The following is a 26,645-nucleotide window of genomic DNA, read 5'->3' as shown; positions in this document are numbered from 1 at the left end:
GCAGAGTGCATAACACATCTGAAATTTGAGTCCAGGAAATGGAAAGTATTATTGCAACAAGTCTTATCAAACAAAGTCCTTACATGTAATAGCACATAGCTAGGTGTTTATCCATCACTCCATTAACCCTGAGGATGCTTTCCATATCCTCATCAACATTTCACCTGTTTCTTTCTGACAGCATCGTCATGTGATCAAGAACTTCAGTCAGCACTGGAGGAAGCTAAACAACCCCAAAAAGACAATGTGTTCATTCCAGAGTGCGCTCAGGGTGGCCTTTACAAGCCCGTGCAGTGTCATCCTTCCACAGGCTACTGCTGGTGTGTTCTTGTAGACACAGGACGTCCCATCCCTGGTACATCAACTAGGTAAGGCATTAGGGGTTGTGATGTTTTCATACATCCTTGGATAGGCTTATGGGGCCAGAAGCTCAGCAGGCATATATTGGCATAGCTCCAATGGCAATGGAAATAGACTGAATATACACCAGCTAAGGATTTGGCATTCTGGATTAAGAACTGTCAAAGTGTTAGACTAGGTGTCCAGCTGCTGACTCTGATTGCAATGCCATGGTCAGCATGTGGGTATCTCCATTCTTCCCTTCCCCTACATTCCTCTTAATTCATGCTGAGAAACTACAGGGTGGAAGCTGGGAAAGAGTCAGCACAGAGTAAGCCCCGCTTTCTTGCAGTATGATGATGAAAGAGCCAGTTGATATTGTCCATGTAAGAAACCAAAACCAACATCAGAAATGTTTCTCTGGCAGTCCCCACAGCTATTTTCATCGGACAAGCTTCAATGGAACAATTGCCTTGAAGCCACTAGAGAGAGGAAATATCATTTTAGTATGTTATTAATAGAAGCTTGGAATTCACTCCTCTTAGCTGAGCCGAATACATGGTAAAGTGTTCTGAGCCACATCGAGCAGATGCATTCAGGGTGAATATCGGATTCCAAAGGAAGTTATTTAGGCTGCTTATTGAGGTTTGGCTCCTGCAGGAAGACTATAGAAACCTCATTTAAAACCAGGGCAATGCGTACAGCCTGATGCAAGCTTTGACCTTTTCATGGCTTGGTAAAAAGTTATTTTTTGACCGTTATATAAGATGCGTGGAGAACAATGTTTAAGAAACTGATTGCTCCCTAAGAATGTAATCCAGTGCAATCTTTTATGTTCTTGGAGCACTGGTTTATTGACAGTGTATCAAGTTGTTTTGATGTCTGTTTATGCAATAGACTGGACCACGCCTGCACTGTGCAGACACTTAGCCTACGTAGGAGGAACCTACGGTCACTGGCAATCTCCTACTTCTCATCCTCTGCAAGCTACAATCCTTAAACTGTCAAATTGAATTACCAAGATTGGCCCTGAAACTGTATGATCAGCACTTCTGATGTTCCCACAGAACCTGTAAACATGTAGTCTGCTTAGAAACAGTCCTGCTCCTGGTCTCTCTCTCTTTGTTTCTCGTTAAAAAATCATTTTGCCTTGATCCACTTGTTGGTGACATTTCTGTTTTGTTTTAACTTTGGAGCCAGTGCAGCTTTCTTTGCCTCAGCTCATGTGTACAGTCCATTTCTGAGGACCTTCTTTATTGCTCTCTCCAGTCAGAAACTGAAGTTTCTACACAGCTTCAGGTTGGATTAATCAAACCTAATCTTTCCTGTATCTTTCTGGTAATGCTTCATGTGACTTCTGCTTCATAGGGTAGCAGTTACATTTTATTCATATTGCTTCCTTTCATATTATATTTTTTACTGTGGCCAAACATTTCATGCAAATCTCTCCTCTCCCCGACCCCTGCACTTCCTCCAGGGCTCATCATTTTGGTACAAAATGTGTCTTTCATATCAATGTTTGTCCTATTGCCTCTCTGGAAAAGAAGGGAAGAGAATTGGCAGAACTGACAGTTTGAGAGATGGGGATCCTTTTCCTCCATTGGTCTGTGGGGAATCTTCAATGAAGTGAGCACTGCACATGATTAATAAGAGCTGAACAGCAGGCAAATTTCTTTATCCCATGATTTTCTTTCTGTTGATTGGAGTTGTGGGGGGGTTTGAAATCAATGTTCTTTTAACTCAGGAGCTCTTTCCTGAGGCATGGTACTAGATGAGTAGTAAGGACTTGTGAAAAATGGTGCATCTGATCTTCCCATCAAACCTTTCCATTCAAAATGCAAATTGGAGGAATGACTATAAGAAAGAAAATAGAAATCCAAGACAAAGGACTAACACCAAGGACAGTAGGCAAGAAAGAAAAACACTCTTTGAAAATCTGTAGAGTTGTTAGTGGAGAACAACACAGAATATACAGGAGCTGGCAGTTGTTGGCATATCAATTTGTTGCTGTACTTGTTTGTGCTATGAATACAAGAGTGTGTGAATGAGTGCTTAAATGTTTCACATCTAATGCACTTAGAGTACTTTGGTCACCACAATAAATAATGGGTCTCATTAAATCTGTCAGATAACATGAAGGGATGGGGTAAGAGCACGTTACCCCCAACGATTGACTGTCCCCATCATTCTGAAGCCAAGGAATGATCAGTTGTCAATGAAAGCGTTCCAGAAAAGAGGTAGCATTGTTGAAATAAAAAAAAAGATGGTGGAATCAGTGGTAAAAAAAAAAGTAGGTAAACTAACCTACCCTAAACTCCATGTTCCTCAAATGCAGATAAAGGGAGTTTATCCATTTCTCATTTACCCTTAACTACGCTAGTAGGTAGAATGGGAAATTAACAAAATAAATTAAAGACAAGAGCTTCCTGGCAATAACATTAGTAAGTCTGCTGCAAAGAAATGCAAAAGAACTCAGTGAGGCTGAACATGAAAAAACCTGCTAGGACAAAACCTAAGACCAGTGGAAATGTCTCTGGTTTAAAAAATAAACCAACCAAGTGTAAATGGTTTTTTTTTTAAACAAATAAACATTCTCCTAATGTTCTTTTAACCCGACCATTAAAAAAAATTGTGCTAATACCTGAAATGAGAGGGACTAACAAAAGACTGTAAGCAAATGGGAAACTGACTACACTCTTACATTTTCTACATTGTGTGAAGTTCACATAAAAGAAAACAAATATCATAAACAGTGAAAAAAAGCCTAGACCCTGCAAAAACTTACTGAAAGTTAAGCATGTGAGGAACAGAGTAGTGCTTTCTAATGTATGACTTTTAACCTGGCAATGTCCCCTTTCCAATATAAACCTGTTATTCCATCCCTCTGCCACCCTCTTGTCCCCAGCTTCTTGTATTTAATATCCTCTTTCATTGGGTCTCAGTGCAGCTACTTTTCCGTAGGCTCAGCTGGGACATTTGGTGAGAGATTGACAAAAGAAGATGACAGTTTTATTGCCTTTCAGGGTTAAAATCAGACCTTTCATGCTACAGTATTTTAACATCTATTTTGCTTTATAGATTTAGATTATATATGATGTACTGCATTTGTATTTACGATAAACCTAAGCCAATAGGGCAAAAGTGCAGATGGCAGAGGAGAAAGTGTAGGCACAGAGCACTAATAATAAGGGGGAGGGGAAGAGGAAGGAAATGCAGAGCAGGGTATCAGATTAATCAGGGATCAGGCTCGTTGCCAGGTATTACATTAGTGTGCACCACTCAAAGATTTCTCTTTCACTCTTTCCCTGGCTGATTGAAGAGGTCATCCATCAGATAGCTGAATTCTACGCCTGCCATCAAAGCAGCTTCTATTCCCGTTGTTCAAAAAAAGTGCCTTTTTCACTCATAGGAGATACACTCACATGGGCATGAAATTGCATTGCACCTTCCTGGAGCAAAAACTTTATCTGATGGGCCACTGGACAATTCAATAAACTTTCATCAGATACTGTGAAGATAAATTAAGCACTGAAGAGGAAAAAATATCTCACTGTTTCATCCTGTCCTATAATGAAGAGTCAGAATAGTTGTATGTTGTTCTCATGGCTAGCAGAGCTTCAGGACGTTGTAAAGTTTGTGACGCTTTTAAAATGAATAGTTTGATGAAAATCAGATAAATGCATTTCAGTTAGACATTTTAAGATATAATTGGGTGTATATGGTCACTGGAGACATGTGTAACAGGGGTATTTCTAATAAGTTGAGCTACCATATGTAGTATTAAATCTAAAATTTTAGGGAGGCAGAATGAATGTGTGCAAGTATGGACAGGGGAGGTAGAAGAGTGGTTTTTTTTCAAATCCTTATATAAAAAGGCACACTTGTTTGTTTAGAATTTAAGCTTTCCCCTGAAGTGCTGTAAATTCAGATGCTGCAGATTTGAACTAATGCGTGAGAATCTGAAAGTATAATTCCCCAGAAAGAGCCCTCATATAGTTTCTCTGAGCTGAGTGAAATGTAAAAATTAAACATAGAGCACACAGTAAAAGATGAAAAGCATACTAGATTTTAAAAATTAATTAATTGTAATCTATGATCTTATTAGTAATAAAATCAGAATATCAGGGTTGGAAGGGACCTCAGGAGGTCATCTAGTCCAATCCCCTGCTCAAAGCAGGACCAACACCAACTAAACCATCCCAGCTAGGGCTTTGTCAAGCCAGGTCTTAAAAACCTCTAAGGAAGGAGATTCCACCGGCTCCCTAGGTAACCCATTCCAGTGCTTCACCACCCTCCTAGTGAAATAGTGTTTCCAAATATCCAACTTAGATCTCCCGCACTGCAAATTGAGACCATTGCTCCTTGTTCTGTCATCTGCCACCACTGAGAACAGCCTAGCTCCATCCTCTTTGGAACCCCCTTTCAGGTAGTTGAAGGCTGCAATCAAATTCCCCCTCACTCTTCTTTTCTGCAGACTATTATTTTTTAAACTATGACCTTTAACCTTACCATGTCCCCTTAAAAACAAAGTGAGATGGATGAGATATAAACTAACAAAAAATGGGATTTATGAGTTAAGGTGAAGCAACTTTAATATTAACCTTGTTATGCCTTGTCATTGCAACCTATGGCCTTGATCCTGCAAACACATGCACCTGCTGGCACTTACTCACATAAATAATCCCATTGAAGTCTATGGGACTATTCACACATGTAACTGTTTGCAAGATTGAAGCCTATAACTATTGAGAACTTCTAACACGATGAAAGGATTTTACCAATTGTAGGTGATTTTTAAACAACTAGACTATAGTTGAAATAATCTAAAAAAGCATTTGTGAGTTCAATTCAGAAAAGCACCAAAAGGTTCTTTGATCACAAAATGGTGCTGAAAATCTACTGAGAACATGCAGTGTTAGAAACCATTAAAATGTCAACACGTGCCAGTTATCACACAGGTATTAAAGGTGCCTCCCATATTGACCATGGGGAACCAATGAGGTGATCTTAGACACATGCAACTGCTATAAATGCTGATTTTTTTGTTTAAAAGAGCCTTTGTACTTCCTCCTCCATGTCCCAGCTGAAACAAAAAAGTGGAGTGGAACATAGAAATGGAAAGAAACATGTACAGAACAGCTCTATAGAAAATAGGGATGAAACCAATAGAATTCTGTAGAAATGTAATGAGGTTCTACTGAAATTAATTGAAAACTCTATCAAATTTGATTGTATATTTTCTAGAGGTTTTGTGAACTATCCTACAGAATTATATAGCCGGAGAATAGTTCTCTATTAAATTCAATAGGATAATACAAACAAAAAAGTAGAAAAGTGATAGTCATCTATTCAATTCTAGGGGCTTCCCATAAGGGGGGGAGGAAGCAGAAAAAAGTTATCAAATTTTTATGAGCCTTAATAAAGATTCAGTTTGCGTTCAGTTAAAGGCCTGTCTTACTGTACCACAACATATGGATCACAAGCTAAATATGAGTCAACAATGTAATGCTGTTGCAAAAATAAGCAAACATCATTCTGAGATGTATTTGCAGGAATATTGTAAGCAACACATGAGAAGTAATTCTTCCGCTCAACTCCGCGCTGATTAGGCCTCAACTGGAGTATTGTGTCCAATTCTGGGCGCCACATTTTAGGAAAGATGTGGACAAATTGGAGAAAGTCCAGAGAGCAGCAACAAAAATGATTAAAGGTCTAGAAAACATGACCTAGGAAGAAAGATTGAAAAAAATGGTTTGTTTAGTCTGGAGAAGAGAAGGCAGAGAGGGGATGTGTTTTCAAGAACATAAAAGGTTGTTACAAGGAGGAGGGAGAAAAATTGTTCTTAACTCTAAGGATAGGTGAAGCAGCAATGGGCTTAAATTGCAGCAAGGGCAGTTTAGTTTGGACATTAGGAAAAACTTCCTGTCAGAGTAGTTAAGCACTGGAATAAATTGCCTAGGGATGTGGTGGAATCTACATCATTGGGGATTTTTAAGAGCAGGTTAGACAAGCCCCTGTCAGGGATGGTCTAGATAATACTTAGTCCTGCCTTGAGTGCAGGGGACTGGACTAGATAACCTCTCGAAGTCCCTTCCAGTTCTGTGATTCTATATTTCATTATATGACTGGTTAATAGTTCAGTCGAAATCTTGGGCATCGGAATAATCTATTTTTGGGAGGAATATGCCTGAGAAGCAAACCATGAAGTGGCATGAAATGAAATAATTAGACTTGGTTGGGCTGTTATAGCTTCTAGCATCTTTCGTCTCTATTTTGGCCACTTTTGCAAACTAATACAAATAGGGCACCAAGCAGCTGTAGCTGTATCACCATGCAGGTGGTGGGAGTTTCCCATGTGCTGTGTAACACCATGCAGAGCCGAAATACCCTGTCTTATGTTTTACCCCCACTTTCCACAGGTATAAATGATTACACAAGGTGCAAGGCAATGGAAAATCAGGTCCTGTGTGTGTGTGTGTGTGTGTATATGTATATATATATATATATATATGCGTGTGTGTGAGACAGAGAGGGGAAATTGTAACCCCGAACATGCAGAATGCTAAGATAGTTCCATACACTCTGAGGCAACACATTAAATAGCTTTATTGTAAACGCCATAGTGTAACCAGTCCCTCTTTTGGTTTTAAAAAAATGGCAACCGTGCTTTCCACATTCAGTTCTTGTGGCAATTCCAGTAGCACTGGAAGACCCAAATGTGTAGTTACAGAGCCCCAGTACACACAGTTTTCCTATTGAGTATGATGGAAATTCTTTTCCTGTTTGATATTTCACCAGTTAGTTGTGCCCCTATCCATTTATTGGGAACTTCTTAAATCAGGGCACCGAGACTCCATAGGGAGGCTCATAAAATATGGACAGTTTACCATTTTGTGTTGTATGAATATTGTTGCAAGCACTCACTAAACTGGCCTCAGTGCAAAACACAGGGTGGATTTATTAGTATTGTCACTTATTTTCCAAGTCAGTATACAATGCTAACAATTCAGAATAGTAGCAAAATGTGCAAGGCAGGAATGAATCATGCTTTGTATCTTCTTTAGTTATTCCAGAGTTTTGGTTTAAGACACACAAGGGGCTGCCCCAGGATGGTATTCTGAATTTTGGAAGGATGTGAGCAGTGTGAGAGTGAGGGATGATAAAATTGGGTGGGATCAATCCCCAGGTGTGTCAAGTTTACACACAGTACAGCTTGGGATGGAGGATTGGAAGGTGGCTCTGTGCCACTGCTACCTTTCTGGTCCCCTGTTACTGGACTGGACAGAGGCTGAGCTACAGAGCTGCTCTAAGTTATATCACCTGCAACTAGAGGCGGTGGTGGCCAAGGATCTGACTGTTTGCTTTGCCCTGAACCTTCTTATTGTTGGCATGCCCTCCAAGCTGGGGGTGGCAGAGGCATAGATCCAGCTATACTTAAGTACAATGTAGTCATCACATTCACGACGCAAATATTGTTGGCATTTGAAATATCAGCATAGAATCGTAGGACTGGAAGAGACCTCGAGAGGTCTTCTAGTCCAGTCCCCTGCACTCATGGCAGGACTAACTATTATCTAGACAATCCCTGAAGGTATTTGTCTAACCTGCTCTTAAAAATCTTCAATGATGGGAGATTTCACAACCTCCATAGGCAATTTGTTCCAGTGCTTAATCACCCTGACAGGAAGTTTTTCCTAATGTTCAACCTAAACTGCCCTTGCTGCAATTTAAGCCCATTGCTTCTTGTCCTGTCCTCAGAGGTTACAAGGAGGAGGGAGAAAAATAGTTTTTTTTTCTCCCTCCTCCTTGTAACAACCTTTTATTTACTTGAAACTTATGTCCCCTCTCAGTCTTCTCTTTTCCAGACTAAACAAACCCAATTTTTTTCAATCTTCCCTCACAGCTCATGTTTTCTAGACCTTGAATCATTTTTGTTACTCTTCTCTGAACTTTCTCCAATTTGTTCACATCTTTCCTGAAATGTGGCACCCAGCACTGGACACAATACTCCAGTTGAAGCCTAATCAGCGCTGAGTATAGCGGAAAAATTACTTCTTGTCTCTTGCTTACAACATTCCTGCTAAGACATACTCCTACAGTGCAGGCTGTGTCAGCTGTAACTGTGCTAATAGATTGGTAGTAGCAGAAGGAAGCATCAAGACTCACAACGTGTTGCATCTGAAGATGGGGATGGAGTTGTAAATGCAGAATAGATATACTTCATTGTATAGCATCTATTACAAGACCATGGGGAAGACAGCACAGTTGGTGGCATTTGATACGTCTACTTGTAGAGGCGATACAAATAGCACAGGGTTTCTTGTTACCATCTGTGACTCACAGGCTTGCATTAATTAAATGTCTAAGAAAGAGACAAGACATATCATGTATCAAGCAATAACTGAAGATCAGTTAAGTCCATTCCACTCTCCAGTTCAAACCATCCCAACACATCTCCTCGTCCTCCAGACTTTTCTGTCACTGCTAGTGATTAGAGGTCAGCCTTTCTTACATAAGCTAATGTTTATTCTAGTCACAATACAGTAATACACAATTTTAGTACTGTAATATCTACCAAGCACAGTACCAGGTTGTTGGGGGGGGGGGGAGGGTAAGGCTAAAATTGTTTTTCAGGAACATCACAACCTGAATAACATGCCAGCTGCCAAACGTGTTATATGGTTTACAGCTTTCTACACCAGTGTTCTGGTAGGTGGGAGAAACCTAATTTTCTTTTTGTATTAGGTTTCCTAATGTTTCTTCGCTGCCTTGTTTCCTCAGTTTCCCGATCAGTATAATGGTCTCACTCATACTTTTGTGGTGTTGTGAGGATGAATGAATTAATATTTGCAATGAGGTCTTTGGAATATCAGCAATATGTATCATTTCACTTCTGTCTATATCCTTGTGTACGACTGTAATGAGAATAAAATTACACAGTTTTGGCTCTGAACAAATGAGGTATAATTTCAGTGTAACCATATAGAGTTTGAAAGAAGAATAAATCCAATTTAAGTTGATTTAAGTTTGTTTTTATTTCACTTTGCTTTCCCTGTAGGTATGAACAACCTAAGTGTGATAACAGTGCCAGAGCTCATCCAACCAAAACAAAGGATTTGTACAAAGGACGCCAGCTTCAAGGTCAGTGTAATAGATGAGTTTTGCAGCACACATTTCAATGGTGTTTAACCACTGCAATAACTAGGGGGGAGTTCCTTACCAATGGCCTAAATAAATAAATGCCAGGGTGTTGCTACATTGGTCAGTCATTGACTGAAGCCTGAGAGTGGAGTTTTGAATTGAGGTGGGGTGACCAGATGTCCTGATTTTTGGGTCCTTTTCTTATATAGGCTTCTATTACCCCTCACCCCCTGTCCTGATTTTTCACACTTGCTGTCTGGTCACCCTAAATTGAGGGGGCTGTAAATAAGGGTGTAAACATGTTATAAGATGTAGTAAGATTTGCTTTCTCAGGTCCTGATTCTGCAGACAGTGACATCAATACACATTTTTCCACCAATTCAGGATCAGGCCTTTGTTGTATTTGTGAAACATTAGGTCTAGACAACTGGGTTTTGTGATATCAGCTGCTGTAAAAAGGAAATTGTGGATCATTCAAAAATAGGAAATCAGACACAAGCAAATAATCTGGGGGATTTATTTGTGCGTGTGCTGTGGGAAACTTCTCTGTTCACCACCCACAGAAATGTCTAAATGTTTACTGTGTCAAGAATAAACTTCAACATTGAATGGCATGTTCATTAAAGTGTGCATTAGCACTGCCTATCTAGAAAGTAAATGTAATTGCAAAGTATAATTTGAAAAGAAATAGAAGCAACAAACGCAAATCATATCTGGGTAGACTATAAGTAATTATATGTTATGCTCTTTATGGAAGAAAGTATATAATGTGTGTTCTTTTAAAACATTCATGGTATCTCTCTATGGTACAAAAACCTGATTTTTACTGAAATTTGAGACTGGAGAATGAATTTCATGACTCCTTGCAAAACACCCTGTCTCTGTTTCTTTTATGAAAATGGGCGTGCAATGTTCAGGTTTTAGATGGGCGCATCTAAGTGCCACATAAGATAAGCATTGAAATCCAGCACAAGAGCCTCAAATAGGGCTTAAATAGGACTTAAGTAGTTAATAGGCCTTGGGCTGACCTACTTCACAGTGGTGAATTTCACCTATGGGGCCAAATTCATCCTGGGTGTAATTCTACTGAAGTCAATAGTTACTCCAGGAATTGTTTTGACCCATAACTTACTATCCTGCCCCTATTGAAGCCTGCTGGAGACTGGCCATTGCCTTCAGTGGGGCCAAGGCACCAATTACTCCAGTATTTAGTGACTCCCAAGAAATTCAATTTGAAATAACAACACTCTCACCCTTCTCTGCTTGTAGGTATAAAACTTGAATAGTTAGTTGATTGTGGGTCTTTTGCATATTGTGTCTGTGTGTAAAGAATATATTTCTGGATAGCTAAGATGAAGAAATAGATTTTATATTTAGTGCTGAGTATGGTGGCCTCTGGTCATTCTGATTGCTGCAAAAATCTTTGAAGAAACTTTTGCCAGGGGGGATAATGCCAGCTTTCACACTTCTCTTCTTTACCCAAACCGGCAGTGTTTTTATACAGTGCAATAATGAAGATTTGACCAAAGACAGGAACTTTCTGCCAGTGAGACTATTTAAGAGAGCTTTCCATGCTGTAAACTTCCACCCGGTAATTTTGGTTTAGTAGGCAATAAGCTTTTGATTCTTTCCTTCCACCCTACAGTATTTTGCATTCTATCAGCTTTAATCCCACAAACCACTGCTGCAATGTGAACTCATAATTACTATGAATTCTATGTGACACAGATTCGGTTGCTTATATTTATGTTGCTTACCCTTAAATAACCTTTGACTTTCAAGTGCTTTGTACTATTTTAATCTAAAGACAAGTAGTCCTGGTGAAGTCAGTGCAACTACTCACAATGCAAGATTTTAACAGCTGATTAGCAAGATTTTAACAGCTGCATTACTATTCATTATTTCTCTACTTCTGTTGGAAACGATTGGCCCCCTCCTCAGCTGGAATAAATCAGGATAGCTCTGTTGACGTCAGTGGAGGTATGCTGATTTACACCATTCCAAAGCCTCAGACTGGCTAGGCATGCAACAGAATAAAGCTGATGGTATCTGGAACCAGGGCTTTAAACTCATGCTTTCCTAAAAGAATGCCAGTTCTTATATTTCAGCATATTCTCCACCCACTGTTAAGAAGTGTATGTAATGTACCTTGACCAAGCATAGAATTTGCTTAGGCTCAAAGTTCATGTAAACAAGGAAGTGATGTCGTCATTGGGATTACCACATAGGGCTAGGTTGGTCAACTGATGAGCAGATACTCTTGCTGTCCCTAATCCATTTCTGCAATCAGTTGCAGTAGGCAATAGCGCTCCACAACCCCCAACACGGAGAGACTCTCATGATACCTGCTGCCCCAGCGATGGCTGCTCACTTTTGCCAGCCCTCCCAGATTTTCCTTCTTATGTAGCTGTCTATTCATAATGCTGGTTCTGTCTCTGTACCTACCACCCTGGAAGAAAAGTACTTAGATGAGACACAAACTTGGATCTAGTAGCTCATTGAGCTAGTGAAAGATCACTGCAGGTAGCTGGTCTTTAAGGGCCTAGGTCTGCTATCCTTTCACTTACTCCCACTGAACACAATGGAATTATTTTTGGAGAAGTGCTACTCAGAGTAACAACAGTAGAACTGGGCCCTTTGTGAGTATCAAAGAAACTCTGTAATCCCATGTACAGTTTTATAAAATGTATTACCATTTCATCCAAGAATGTTCTGCCTTTACATAACTTGTATTGATGTGGGAGGGGCATAGGACTGGAAGGAACCTCCTGGCTCACTGAGTCCAGTGCCCTGCAGTCACAGGCAACCCCATTGTATAATTCCATTCATAAACGTATCAAACTCTATTTTAAAACTAGTTAAGTTGTTTGCCCCCACTATTCCTACTGAAAGTCTGTTTCAGAATCTCACTCCTGTGATGGATAGAAGCCTTCTTCTGATCTCTAGCCTAAATTTATTCATGGCCAGTTTATATGTATTTGTTCCTATGACAACATTGTCCTTTAGCTTAAATAGCTCTTCTCCCTCCCTGATGTTTGTCATTACATGCCCCAAAGCCTTTTGATACATAGGTTCCAAATGTGACAAGTTAACATTTCAGAGTCTGATTATGAACGGAAAAAAACAAATGATGATAACCCATATAGATGTGTTAACTTTCTAATTCATTCAGGATGTTTTCCTTGGGTGATCTTATGAACTAGTGCAGCAGCAGTGTTGTAACTTTCTATTCCCAGAAAACCCATTTCCAGAGTGTTCTTCACAATATCATAGGAGTTGCAGGGGTGACCACATTTATCACTTATTGGAGCTGGGAGAATGGTTTGAGCAGTAATGCAAAGCTACCCCCAAGAAGTTGTGTGGCAGATTCCAGTATCAAATATTCTGGCTTTCAAAGTTGCAAGGTGTATGACATTACAGCTGAGTGTTGCTATGGGGAATGAGCACTCAATATGCTCATTGCCAAAATCTGGGTGGCAGAAGCCTTTTGGTTTTAATGAACTTTGTACAGAACTGTACAAAGTGCTGTAGTTTTGCTTATCTGCCAGTCTCAACATGAGGTCAAGTTTTATCTCATACATGTATCTACACACTCCACATCTTCATATGGACTTATGTAGGACATAAGATGTGCATAGTCCTTGTACTAGTCCTCTATATAGGAGTGAATGTCACCCTATGTGAACACATGCTAACTTGAAATACAATACTCGATGGTGTGGAAGATATTTCTGAACACAGGTGACTGAAAATTTTCCATCAACACTTTTTTTTTTTCTTTTTTTGGTCACAGAATTGGGTCTGACTAATATTTCTCCCCAACCACAAAAACTATCTGCTTTCTGTGGAAATTTTTTTGACTTCATCATTGGCACCTGAAAACTAACAAGCAAGCTGGTACACCATGAGAGAGACTGTCTGGGCCATAATTACATTTCTTAGCTAGAAGTAACATTATCTTGTGAAGGAAAAATAGTGAGGCAAACGGGCATGAACTAGGAAATATAATTAACCTGGATTTTCAGATTTAACTCTTAATTTCTATGGTTTTGTGGCTTTAAATAAGACCATTAATATTGTTTACATTTAATTTTGGTTTGTTTAAATTTCCATTTTCTTTAACACTGTTTTTAAAGTTCCTATAGCCATGATACTTCTCCTCATAGCAAGGGCTAATTTGGGGGGAAATTTTAGTTAGGGTAATTCTCAAACTGTAATATAATCTACTGGTTTGAGTTCATATGGAGATGTAGTAAATCCATGAGCTAAAAAAATCCTGAAGGTGCATTTTTGATTTGTGCTTTAATATTTTAATCTAATTCTTCATTTCCAAATATTTCCTTAGGGCCAGATGATCTCAGTTACACCAGTAGAAATCAAGACTAGCTCACTAACTTCATTTCAATTATTCTGGATTATTATTGGTTTAAATGAAATCAGTATTTCACCTGTTATAGTTTTACCTTTCCTAGCTGTATCTTGGCTCTCCTAAAAGACCAGCTCCAGATGCTTCCTGCTAAAATATTGGCTCCTAATTAGGTATCAGATTAGTTTGAAGAAAGGATCCTATGACACTTCTCAGAAAGGATCAACATTTGTCTCTCGATATAAGTGGATTAACTGGCACCTGAAAGGTTTAGTGTTTAATATGTGGAGTTCATGCAAAGTCACAGCATAAGAGGGATCTGAGCTAGTAAAATTTCCCTTCAATTTTTAAAAGTTCTCCCTTAGATTAAATTCTGAATTCACAGTTTGGAAATGAAATATGGACAAGGGAACAGTATGTTCTGATGAGGGCTGAAAAACAGTAATTCATATTAATTGAAAAGACAACTCTTGGCATACAATTTTTCACTGGCTTTACTGTTCTAATGTGGTGCTTCAAGTCCTAGCCCTGAACAGCTTATACTGTGCAGAACAAAATTCATGATTCAAGTTTTGTAGGAATGCGGCATAGCTAAGTACAGCTTTTTTTGGTTGTTGGCAATTCATTTTCATCCCATAGTTTCACAGGGATAAGTTAATCTTCACTTCCTCTCCCCGTAGAATGGTGCCAGTATTGAATGGCAGTCAGTCTTCAGACACATTCTTAAGTGTTTTAATGCTTAGTACTTTGCTTCTTTTTAAAGGCATCAATTAAGTGAATATCTCTAAACAGAGAGTATATTCCTATGAGCTTCTGATTGTCAAGGCAATTGCTCAACTGGCACACTTCTTTCTCCACACTGAATTGTGAATGTATGAGGATTATATTTTTATGATGTAACCAATGTTTTTAGTGACTGAGCTAATATTTTAAATATCCATTTCTGTTACTAAGTCTTAAGCTCTGAGGGGCCCAATCTAGAAGTTCCCTGGCAAAACAGCCAGTGAAGTTGATAAGTGTTTTGCCTGAGCTCTATACTTATCTTCCTGAGACCTATACCTATCTTCTTAGCAAGAGAAGAACCGATAACTTGCATAACTGGTAAATGCTGTCTGTGTTTGAGACCCATCTATTTATTTAAAAGTTGAATCCACAGCTATAGCATGTAGTGATACAAAGTGACAGCTCTATCCTTTGCACACATTGAAACTGGGTACAAATCACAGGAACAGCGAGTTTGGAATAGAATGCTGAAGACAATAGGGCAAGATAGGTATGAAATATGTGGTTTGGTTGCAGAGGCAAATGAGGGCTGTGGAAATTCTGAATGCAGTAGAATAAATGTTTCACTGCATAGGGTGGGGAGGACATGGAGAGTCTGCACAGAGCATCCATACTTCCTGGGGAGTAGTCTGAGCGTTGCTCAGCAAGGCTCCGTACACCATAGCACAGTGTGGGACTGAAGCAGCCATAAGCCCTACATTCTCTGAGTCTGCAATAGTAGCTCCAGAGCAGCTGAATCAGGGGAGAGGATTCTGTCCTCATCAGCCTATGCCTGTTTAGCTGGGCTTTGTGCTGGGAAGAGGATCTGGCTCTAATCTCATTAAGCTGATCATTATTTTCTTGATCTTACCATGGGCAGATCAAAGAGGAGTAGTTGAAGAAGAGAGAGAACAGAAAATACAACAACAAAACAAAATAGAACAAAGTGTTACTATTTTTTGATATAATACCTGGATTGTAATAGCAATATAACACTTTAGATGTTTAGGCTTTAGGTTATACAGGAAGCCAAAGCCTGTAGTTATTTTTCAAGGCTCTGTAACTCTCATTCAGTATTCTTGCTTCCTGGCTGTCCTGTCCTGATCCCCCTAACCAGTGCTGGCCTGGCCATATCACCACAATTAACATTCATTGATTATTTTTTAAAAAAATCACCAAAACTCTAACTCAGAGCTGTTTAATGCTTCCAGTTTAGTGACAGTTTGCTGAATAATACAAAGTGAAATTTACAGTAAAAGCAATTCAGCTAGCAGTAAAGCACCATTGGAAGACAGAGCTGTGCCAATGGTAGCAAAAGAGAAAAGCTGGCTAATTAAAATGTGATATTACTGGCTTGGCCACAGCATTTCCTTTACTGCTCAATTAATAACTTTTTTAAAATGTTATGTAAATTTTAAAAGGGCTAAATTGGGAGCAATAAATTCGGACTGCATTTGCTTTCCAGCATATTTTTAAAAACTGTATTTGTATAGAGTGAGGGAAAAGTTTATAAATTCTGCCCTCCCACCTTCCCATAAGAGCTTTTCATACTGGACCTCCTGTTGAATACTGCAGTTGAATACTTTCCCAAGTGTGTGCTGCTCTATTCCATAGTTAATGTGTCTATCCTGGAGGACAACTAATATAGTTTGACCTTACAAACAGATGAGTGCTAAGATGGGAAGCCTTCAGTCATTTATTTGTCCTTAGAATGGAAGAGTCTCCCTTTAAAATCTGGTACACAGCAAGTCTACAGGTGTGATCCCTTGCATCATCCTCTCTCCCACCCTCTGATAAATGAGTTTCTGGTTGTATTTTTGGTATAGTTACCAAATTATGGTTAAGTAAAAGTGTGTTATTCCTGGAAAATAAAGGGCCAAATGGACATCACTGAAACTCCATTGAAGTAAATGGAGCTATGCTGATTTACAGCCGTTAAGGATGTGGACCTAAGGAGCAATCCAGGCCCCACTGAAGTCAATGGGAATTTTGCCATTGAGTTAAATGAGGCCAGGATTTCACCTCTAACATTTTTGGGTCGGGGAGAGGACTCAGTAGTTCTGGACTTCCATGATAAAGGTCTTGCAATGAACATATATAGCATATTACTATTTTTCCTTGGTGAGAAGCCTGGGCTAAACCAAATGAAGCCTCTTTTGCAATAAAACCAAAGCATGACTTCAAACAAACAAACAAACAACAACAAAACCCCACTAACAACACACCCTCCAAAACAACAGAGCATAATTCTGGGAAATTTCTGGGTGTATGTAATACATTAAATCCAGAAACTAGAAAACAGTACAGGAACAGATTTCTTGTTGCTAGCCTGTACACATCTAAAATGATATCCTCCTGGAAAACAGGATGGGGATGTCCATTTTTAGAGCTGTTTGAAAAAGGTGTCACGTTTTTCCTGATTTGAGGGGGGAGGGGATATTTGAAATTTTGAAACTTTCCAACCTCCTCTGTTAATTTCTGCTTCATATTCAGAAGCTGCTTACTTACATACACAAGAATCACATTGTAAGAATCAGTTTGAGTAATCTGATTTAATTGTTAGATCTGAATGAACACTACCATCAACATCCAAATCACACAATGGTATAGAAGCATTATAATGCCATCTCAAGTCAGTCAACAACAACAGGCTGTAACCAGCAACCCCCACAAGCTGCACCATATTGTACATTACCGGCTTAGCAGCATTCAAAAGGGTCTGAAAATACCCATGAAACAAATGAAAAAACAAATGACATTCAAGAAAAAGAGAAGGAAAGAAACATCCACCCATTGAAAAGGGGTGAAAAGGAACTTTCAGTCTATGTAACTTAATGATCACTAGAGGTGGAGATCATCAAAACTAACTTCACTATACATCACAAGAAATAAGAGAGAGCCTGATGGTGCTCCTACTGAAAACAGTGAACCTCAGTGGGAGCTGGATTGAAGCCAATGTCTCTTCTTGCAGAAGTCCAGTGATGAAGAGTAAACAGCTAGCTCACCAATGAGGTTTTTTTAGTGGAGAAATACCTCCAGTAAACCTAAAGAAGCCATTAAGGTTTACTGGAAAATACACTAGTATAGCTGTGACTTTTTTTTTAAAAAGCATATTGTCTACACAAGGGCTATGGGGGAGAAGAAAAAAAAAAAAGAATAATGTCCCCAAGTACCATTTAGTCTAATGAAGTCTTGGGTTTCACTGCCCTCAAACCAGCACTTCTTGGAACCCACTTGGCACTGTTTACTGATGACAAGTATTGAGTCTGTAGAAATATTGTTGACTTTTTAAAAGATTCTTAAAAGTGTTCAGCTGCCTAAAAGCATGTAGCACTTGCATCTCTCTGGAGACAAAGAAACTTCAAAATTCAGGACACTGATCCGCCCCTCACTTGTCCTGCACATTAAATTAGTCATCATTTGCCTATAATACAGGAAAAAGGAAAATGAAATTGTGCATACTATTTCTATAGGGAAATCTAAAAAATTATTAAGGGGTCCAAGGGGGAGGGCAGAAAGATGTGTGTTTGATTTAGGGGGGAAAAAAAACAGTCTCAGGGGAGGTTATGGGGAAAATCAAGATGGCTGCTTTCTTTTGAAAGAAGTCTGTATTAGAGAGTTAAAGGACCACAGAGCCCTTAGAAACAGCAGCTTGGAAATATGACTCTAGATACTGGTGTCTTGTCTGTGCTGGGCATAAAATCCTAGTGCAGAACCCATACTGGGTTCATACTGGCACCCAAAAGAGATTAAAATATTTCCACACCCCCCACTGAACAAACTTTGACACTCTTTCCCCTCAGCTATTAAGCTTTGAGAAATGCAGGAAAAACAGTTGCAATTTCTGGTACAGTGAAGACATGAGAGAGGTATCTCCTAACAACCAGGGGCAACTAGGGTGCAATTCATGGGTGAGGGGAGGGGAACAGTGAAAGCTAAAAAGATGATGCAGCCTAGATTGAATGTTTGCTGCCAAATAGAGGATGGCAGGAAAAGCTGATGTGGCTTGAGGGGAAAATACAAACATTTCAATCAACCAGTGTGGTAATCATTATGAAAAAATGACCCCTGAAGCCTCGCTAGAATTTCTTGGGAGTCACACAATAAGGTGTTGTTCCTTTTAAGAGGCTTCTCCTTTATACCTCTGATAGGTTATTATAATGGGAGCTGCGATCGGCCGAACCTGAAGACGCTACAGGTAAACAAACTGGCCCGGTCCACTAGGGACTTTCCCTGACGGGCTGCGTGCCAAAGGTTGCCGATCCCTGATCTAACCTAACTATAAGGGTAGTTAAGCTCTGGAATAGGCTTTCAAAGGAGATTGTGCAATCCCCATCACTGGAGGTTTAAAGAACAGGCTGGACAAACATCTGTCAGGAATGGTCTAGGTTCACCTGATCCTAGAGGGCTGGACCTGATGACCTCTCGAGGCCCCTTCCAACACTACTTTTCTATGATTCTAATGATTTAATCAAGATCTCTTCTTCCACCTTCTCTATTTGCACAAGTTCAGTTTTCTTTGTGTTTACCTTTAAACCATGATCTTCAAACACGGATGCCTACTCAGATACCATATTTACCTATTCCTCTTTGCTGTCAACCAAAAGGGCCAGATCATCTGCATACGTTAGTTTTCTCTGTATTGCAGCTGTCCTACTTATTAACTCCATACCAAGACTGGAGAGAAGTGGACTCAGCACACTGCTTTATCTCAAACCCACCATCACCTCAGAATTCTTAGAAATTCCATTTATTGTTACCACCTTAGCTAGGCCCTAAATCCAAATGGATTATAAAATATATGTAGACATGTGTGTATTGATTTGAGCATTGGCCTGCTAAACCCAGGGTTGTGAATTTAATCCTTGAGGGGGCCATTTAGGGATCTGGGGCAAAAATCTGTGTGGGGATTGGTCCTGCTTTGAGCAGGGGGTTGGACTAGATGACTAGACTAGACTTCTGAGGTCCCTTCCAACCCTGATATTCTATATACACTCTCTCTCTCTCTCTCAACAGTGGCTTTGTAATCAGCTCACTAGATACGGGTTTACTGGAATGGTTGGTAGCTACTTGCTTTTTATTTTATATAAGCTACCCCATTTGTATAATCTTCTTATTCATTTCCACAGTTATAGAAATGTAAAAAGTATGGGCTAAATTCTGCTTCTGTTTACATTGCTCTGAATTGAGAATAATTCCACTGTAGTCAGTGAAGTTGCTCAGGATTTACACTGGTGTAAATGAAAGCAGAAATTGGCCCAGCATATGCAGCCCTCCCGACAAAGAGTCAATCATAAACAGTGGAGGACTGTTATATTCGCTGTATCTGCATCAATTTTTAACAGTGAAATACTCACAGAATGCCAGGAATAAATGGGATCATTTTGTGAACCTCCAATGGCACCGTTTGTCCAGAATTAGAAGGGTACAAAGCAAACAATGCCTCAGAAAAAGGCTGCTAATTTTTTATTTTATTTATTTGCAGTGGTGGTGCAGGAGTTTGGAATATCTACACTGAATTTTCCAAGATTTAAATATAGTGGGCCAGACTCACTCTGTGGGTTCTGCCAGCTTGTTTGAGCAGAAATCAGCTTGCTGGCCCCTAACAGTGGAAAGTCTGCCTGCAGTGGGATTATAGAGGTACAAGCCATCCACAGCTCCTGCTACAGCAGGGGGCTTAGAGCCAGCCATCACTTGCTTCAAATATGGCTAAGGCCAGCCTGAGAGTGAGCAAGGCCAGGTTGTCTGAGAGATGTACTGATCTCTGTATCTTCCTGGGAACCTCAACCAAAGGGGCTCCCATGGAGCTCCAGATGGGAATTTAAGATGCTTCCCCACCAGGGAAGGCATAGGAATATCATCTATGGGCACAGCTTTCCTGTAGGCACCATTGGGTGCACACTGATGTTTCTGCATTTGTTTCTGCAGGGATGAATCTGTCCCATTAGTGTTTATCCACCACAAAGTACAGCGTGATTGGTAGAAACCAATTAACAAAGGCTGGCATATTTAAGTGTGAAGGTGAATTTAACTTTCCAGTCATCACTGTGGCTTTTCAACATTTTTTTTTGGTTAAAAGTCAGGAACCTCTCTTCCTAAAAATATGAGTTGATGCTTCTAATAATAATCTGTGCATTTGGAAGGAAGAATGTGTGCGTACAACATGGGGCCGACTAAACTCTTGGCACTCAGCTAATTAGGAATTTCTCATAACTATAACCCTCCCTCTTTAGTCATTTAATGGGATAAAAGTTTTCATAACTGCTTGAACAAAGCCTATTTCAGTATCATTAGAGTGCCCTCTGGAATCCTAGGGACTGAGATTATCGGAACTACATAAACAGCACCTAAGGAGAGTTCATGCCCTAGCTGGCATTGACATGGCCATATTGATTTTAACCAGAGTCACAGATAAAAATAATTAGCACTAAATATACAACCCTGATGTCAAATTGTCAGCTTGATCCAGCTCCCATGGAAATCAAGATACATTCCTCGGTTTTCCTGCCAAAATCAGTTTTTGTTCCCTTAATTCCTTTTTTCTCTTCCTAATTTTTTCAGGAAAAAAGAAACATGTTTTCTCACTCTGAACAGTGGGGTTGACCTACTTACTATTTGTTGTGGACAATAAATTGTAGTGACAATTGTTGAAATATATATTTCTATGTCTCAGCAATCCTCCTCTTTCAGTGACATGTCCTTTGTTGTAATTTTTTGTCCCTAGTTGTCTTCTCACTTTGTTCTTGCTGCTGCAGCTTCTTTTTTTAAAGAATTAGGGCAAACAGAGCCATCAAACTCACATACGTGGCCAGTTCATTACCTTCTACCATTCTGCATATCTAATTTACATGAATGTTTTAGAAAGGATCTATAAATGTTTTATGGGCAGGGCTGTGCAGATTAAGCTCACTGGATATGGAAGATTTTGTTCAGGAAATACGTTGTCCTTGCAAAATGTTTAACCCAGTAGGGACTACATAAATTATTTGTCTGAAGTATCCATAAGAATTAATCTTTTGAAATATACATCTTGACTCCTATATTAACACTAAACACAGTTCTATGGGAGTGAAACTGCTGGATCAAATCCTGTATTGCACAGACATACAGCTAACTTGGCAGCTGAATCTATAAAAAAGATTAATGGACGATACAGTGGCAGTGAATGTAAGGTCCAGAAGCCATGTTTTTACTTATAGCTCTCTTTATGGCTTGTTTAAGAAAAAATGCACTACTGTGGTGCTGGCATTTCCAGTGTTTATAAAAACAGGGCTTGCTGTTCATCTCAAGTTGTATTTACTTTTGAAGTTCATTAATTTTCCTGACAGAGGCAGGTGGCTTGGTGAAACCAGGGTCATTTGGGAAGCGCGAGTGTTCTGGGAGAATAAAAACTGGCTGCTTATTCTACAGTGAAACCTTGTTTTTTCAAATTCTTCAGCTGCTTGTGCTTTGAGCTTAGAAACCTCACTAAGCATCTGGGTGAATGCTTTATTGTAGCTAGCTATCATTCATCTCTAGCTGTGGGGTGTCGTGCAGGCAGACTTCACTTAATAGTCACTTCATGTGGAAGGTTGGAGGGGGAAGAGGCAATGTGAACAGATGCACAGTGGTCTGATTCTCTAAGGTCAGCCCATGCAAAATCTCCCCAGGAAAGCAGAGAATAAAACCACAGCATAGTGGAGAAAAGAAATATGTATTTCTTATCATAATAATGTTATCTGAATGGGTCTATTACATCTGGACTCCCGATTCCAAATAAAAGCATTTCAAATCGGGACTGAACTTCATGAAAAATTTGACCGTTGGGGCCTGACTCTATAAAGCTTTAGAAATTCTTTGATGCTAAAGGACTGAATACATACAAAGCTAGTTCACTGTACATTAGGTAAGGTACAGTAACTGCCTTCCCCCATATGAATGTATTTGAATATAGACCTGAAACCACACAAAAAAAAATATATGGGGACTTGTACTGAGAACTGTAGCAGCCCGTAGGGGAAATCAAGATGGTACAAATGTGAAGAGACATGTTCCCCTCATCTCCTCCAGTAGTTGTGCCAATGAATATATCTGTTCTTAAATATCCCCTGTAATTAGCAGGCACACGCTAAACTGAAACAAGTCAGGCTTAAACATGTATAAAGGTTTAGGGGCTTTTGCTGATTCTATGTTGCTTCTGGCACGTTCAGTTTTTGACCAAGGAGTAGATTAGCTTTTGACATTCCACAGCCTTGTGTGTAAACATTCACTGCAATTCAAACCTGGCTTGTATTGGTTCAGCATGCACTTGTAATTTAGGGCTTATGTACCTGCTGAATGGAACCAAAAATATCTGTTATAATTTCATACCCTGAGTTATTTCAGTTTAAATCTGTGTGGATACTCTTATTTTGGTATAAAATGCCTTTATATTCATTAGTTAAGTTGGTAAAGGGTCAATGTTAACTAAATGAAAAGCATTTTATACTGAAATGAGTGTGCCACTCTTTCATGATTTCTCTGTCCTTCATCCCCACACAGTATGCTCAACTCAGTTTTCTCCTTTCTTTCTTTCTTTCTTTCTTCACTTCCTTTCCCTCAGTACTGTTGAATGTTGCACTTGCCCAGCAGCACTATGTTTGAAGGTGCCACCAGTTTTAAAACTGCTACTGTTGCTGAAGATGTTGGGAAGGTGCTATTGTGCACACATGCAGGAATAAATGCAACAATCAGTATTGCTGAAGGACATTCCCACTGAGAAGATGCAAGGAAGCGCAGTTAACCTAACATGCAGATTAGTGGTCTAATGGAGAAAGCATCCTAGTAATCCATAATGGATTGCCATCATGTAATTGGATCATCCTACTGTAATACTATCTGAGACATTTAATAAACTGCACACCATAAATTACTTCACATCAAGTCAGCGGCACTGCAGCCCGGCAGACATACACTTTAGAACCATAATTTCATTCATCTTCATCTGTAATTTACCTTATTGTGCTTCTGTCATTGCAGGATCTTAGCTGCCAAATAGTATGTATCCATTTATTTAATTCTTATTGCACAGTAGCGAGGCTAAGGACAGCGTCAGATTTAACTCAGAATTTCCCTGCTTTTTGTGGGTAAAAGTCAGATACCCAATGTGATGCAAACATCAGTTTATTGTTCAATAAAGTACACTATATTGTATTTGGTTCCAGGGATCCATTCCACACAGATGCCGATTTTCAAAGGCTAATTTGAAAGCCCAACACAATTACCCAGACCTCTGTCAGTGCCCTGCAGTAGTTATTTGGATGCTGATTAGTTAGTTGATCTTCATTTTCTTTCAAATGAATTCTGTGTTCTGATGTAGTCCCTGATCCCACAACATGCCAAGGCACCCTCAACTCTCTTTGACCTCAGGGGGAGCTGAGGTAGTCTCAATACTGCAAAAGATCCCATCCTGTAAAACCACTGCACTGAGCAACTGTAGGACTTTTCTTTGTTCCTTTGTTTTAGTCATTTCACAGTTTTTCTTTAACTAAAGATTAGCCACTGAGACCTGAAACCACAAGCTGTCAAATTTAGTGTCAGGTGTCCATGGAGATAACACAAATGCCAGCTCCAAGCTAAGGCTATATCAACACTTCAGATTTCCAAGGATTAGCCCATTCCATGGTAAAGTAACATTTTAGCGGTTCCTGCTAGCTCTTGCTTTAGCTCAGTTTCTGTCAGCATTTCCATTTTGTAAATCCTTGTTTTAATCAGTGCTGCAAAAACTCACTCTGGAGTAAAATTCAATGTATAACTCATTGGCCTGGGAGCAGTGTGTCTCTCCCCTCCTCCCCTGTCCCTCCACCGTCGTGCTATGATTGAAATTGGTGGGAATGACGTTTCAGATGTCTTTTGGTCTTAGAAATGGTTTCAATTTTAAAATATGAATTTGAGGAATTGATTAATAACTTTGGCTATTTTAAACATTTTAACATAAATTAAACAGAAAGTTGGCCAGGGTATTGGAGTTTATCAAGTGGATGATATCTATCCTTCCCTTCTCCCACCCCCAGGGCACCATGTGGCTACCGTATACCTCTTGTCTCACATCTGTCTCCCCGACTCCTGCCCCAACTCACCCTACTCCTGTCCAATAGTGTGTTTGGAATCCACATGGCACAAAGTGTGAAGACTTTCTTTGTTGGTTTCAAAAATCCTGCTTCCACTTTAGCAGCAGAATTGCACCCATTTTGCTGCATCTGTGGAACTCCCCCCATTTGTGGTGTGGGGCAGGGTTTGCCCCATATCCAGTTTCCATTCACAAAAACAGGCAGTTCCTATATGGGTCTGAAAACATCCATAAAACACCCCCCGCCCCAGGCTGCTGAGGTATTGCAAGGTTCTTTAACTAGCGGCTGATTTTACATGCCACACTGTACTGTGCTGCAACACATGGGGATCATAGTCTAGTAAGAGGGCTCAGCTGTCACCCAGGACACGTTTCTAGACAGCACATCTTGAAGCAAAGCTACCATCTTTGCAAATATTTCTGGGCTGAATCAATTTGAGAACTTTACTCTGAACTTCCTCCATCCTGTTGGTTTAAAGGCAGATGATTACAGTATCTGAATACAGTCTTTTGTGGCTTGTGTTAGCAAAGGGTGGATGCAGTTGGGATTCTCACGTCTGCAGTGGAAAAAGTCTCGCTTAGTCAGAGCTATCCAGGGAGGTAAAAGTACAATAGCACTTTGCAGCAAAGGCCACATTTTTCCTGCAGGTTTCCAAGAAGTAGTCTGCTTAAGCTAATTAATTAATGTGGAAAACATCCCCACTAAGCATTTCCTTACACTTCCATTTTTCCATTTCCCTACAGAACTGTGCACCTTGCTACTCATGTCATTTCCGGAATTACAACAACATACTGTTTTGTAATTGCTTTTCTTTCTTGCTGGGCATTTAAATTGTTGTAATTTATTATTTATTATTATTGTTGTGGTTATTTTGTACTCATCTCCTAAAAGGAAATAGCCACTTGACAAAAATACCTAAGCAACTTAAAAGCAGTAAATTGTTTTTAATTGAAATGTAGTTACTGTATTGCAATTGACATTCCTAACAATTGATATCCTAAGTGACAATACAGGATCAGTTGGCTGTGGTGCTTTTATTAAACTGAATTTGACAAGCTATTTAAGAAAGTGTGGTTATGATCAGAAATGGCACTTGCATACTTCAGTGACAGGTGATTTTGAAATACAGTATATCCGACAAATATAATCCTATAATAATGGCATCTAGTTATTTTTCTTTCCTGGGCCTTATGATTGTTCTGTATCACATTTGCTCTGTTTACTGACCTACTCGCCATGCTGTAGCTTCAGAAAAATAAACTGCAGTCCCAGTCCTACAATTGGATCCATGTGGGTACATTGCCGTTTATATTCCATTTAATACTGGATGAACCTCAAAATGTCAGGAGTTTGGGTTCATTTTGTCTAATCATAAGCATTCAAAATATCAGATGCTTCATCAAACAATCCAGACCCCCTAGAACTGCAAAACTGGGCTGGATATTGTGTAGGAAGTCACTGCCTCAAACAATTTCCAAAACACCCTGTTTCCAATCAGGCATAGAGTAAAGCAAGAACAGTGTTTCCTCTGAGTAGGTCAGTACTTTTGCCTCAATTTCCAGCTAGAACCAGGAAAACAGAAGTGTGCCCAAAAAAAAAAATTACAAATAAAGTCAGCCAAACTTTTTCAAGTTTTGCTTTGAATTTTACATGACAGTTGAGAAGCTTCTTATATTTCAGTCCGACTCACCTATGCTCTAGCCTCAAAACTACATCCCTGAAAAGTCATAGACAGTAGCATCACTAACCTTCAACACCATATAAGGCAAGAAAACAGTTTTTCACTCTATTTACTTTATATTGTATTTTAATGATTCTTCTTTTATTGCATAACCAGAATAATAATAGTGCTAAAATATACTCTCAGCAAACTGCTTTTGCCATTGTCAAAAATGTCTTTGTCCAGCTTCAACATTTCATCACTTGCAAAAACTAATTCATTGGCTCAT

The 26,645-nt window shown here is 39.5% G+C and overlaps 1 protein-coding gene across 2 annotated transcripts in view; it reads left to right on the top strand.

The window, feature by feature from the left end:
* The window catches only part of SMOC2 (SPARC related modular calcium binding 2), a 168,395-nt gene that overhangs the window by 124,874 nt on the left and 16,876 nt on the right, over positions 1 to 26,645 (top strand). For both annotated transcript variants that reach the window (XM_039531798.1, XM_039531799.1), the window contains exons 8-9: positions 182 to 368; positions 9,398 to 9,480. In XM_039531798.1, coding sequence (XP_039387732.1) covers positions 182 to 368; positions 9,398 to 9,480 — 270 coding nt within the window. The remainder of the gene's footprint in view (positions 1 to 181; positions 369 to 9,397; positions 9,481 to 26,645) is intronic.

The sequence above is a fragment of the Mauremys reevesii genome, linkage group 3, assembly GCF_016161935.1.
Source record: "Mauremys reevesii isolate NIE-2019 linkage group 3, ASM1616193v1, whole genome shotgun sequence".
NCBI classification, from domain to species: Eukaryota; Metazoa; Chordata; order Testudines; family Geoemydidae; genus Mauremys; species Mauremys reevesii.
Note: the sequence above shows the minus strand (reverse complement) of the source record. Positions and strands in the feature narration are given on the sequence as shown.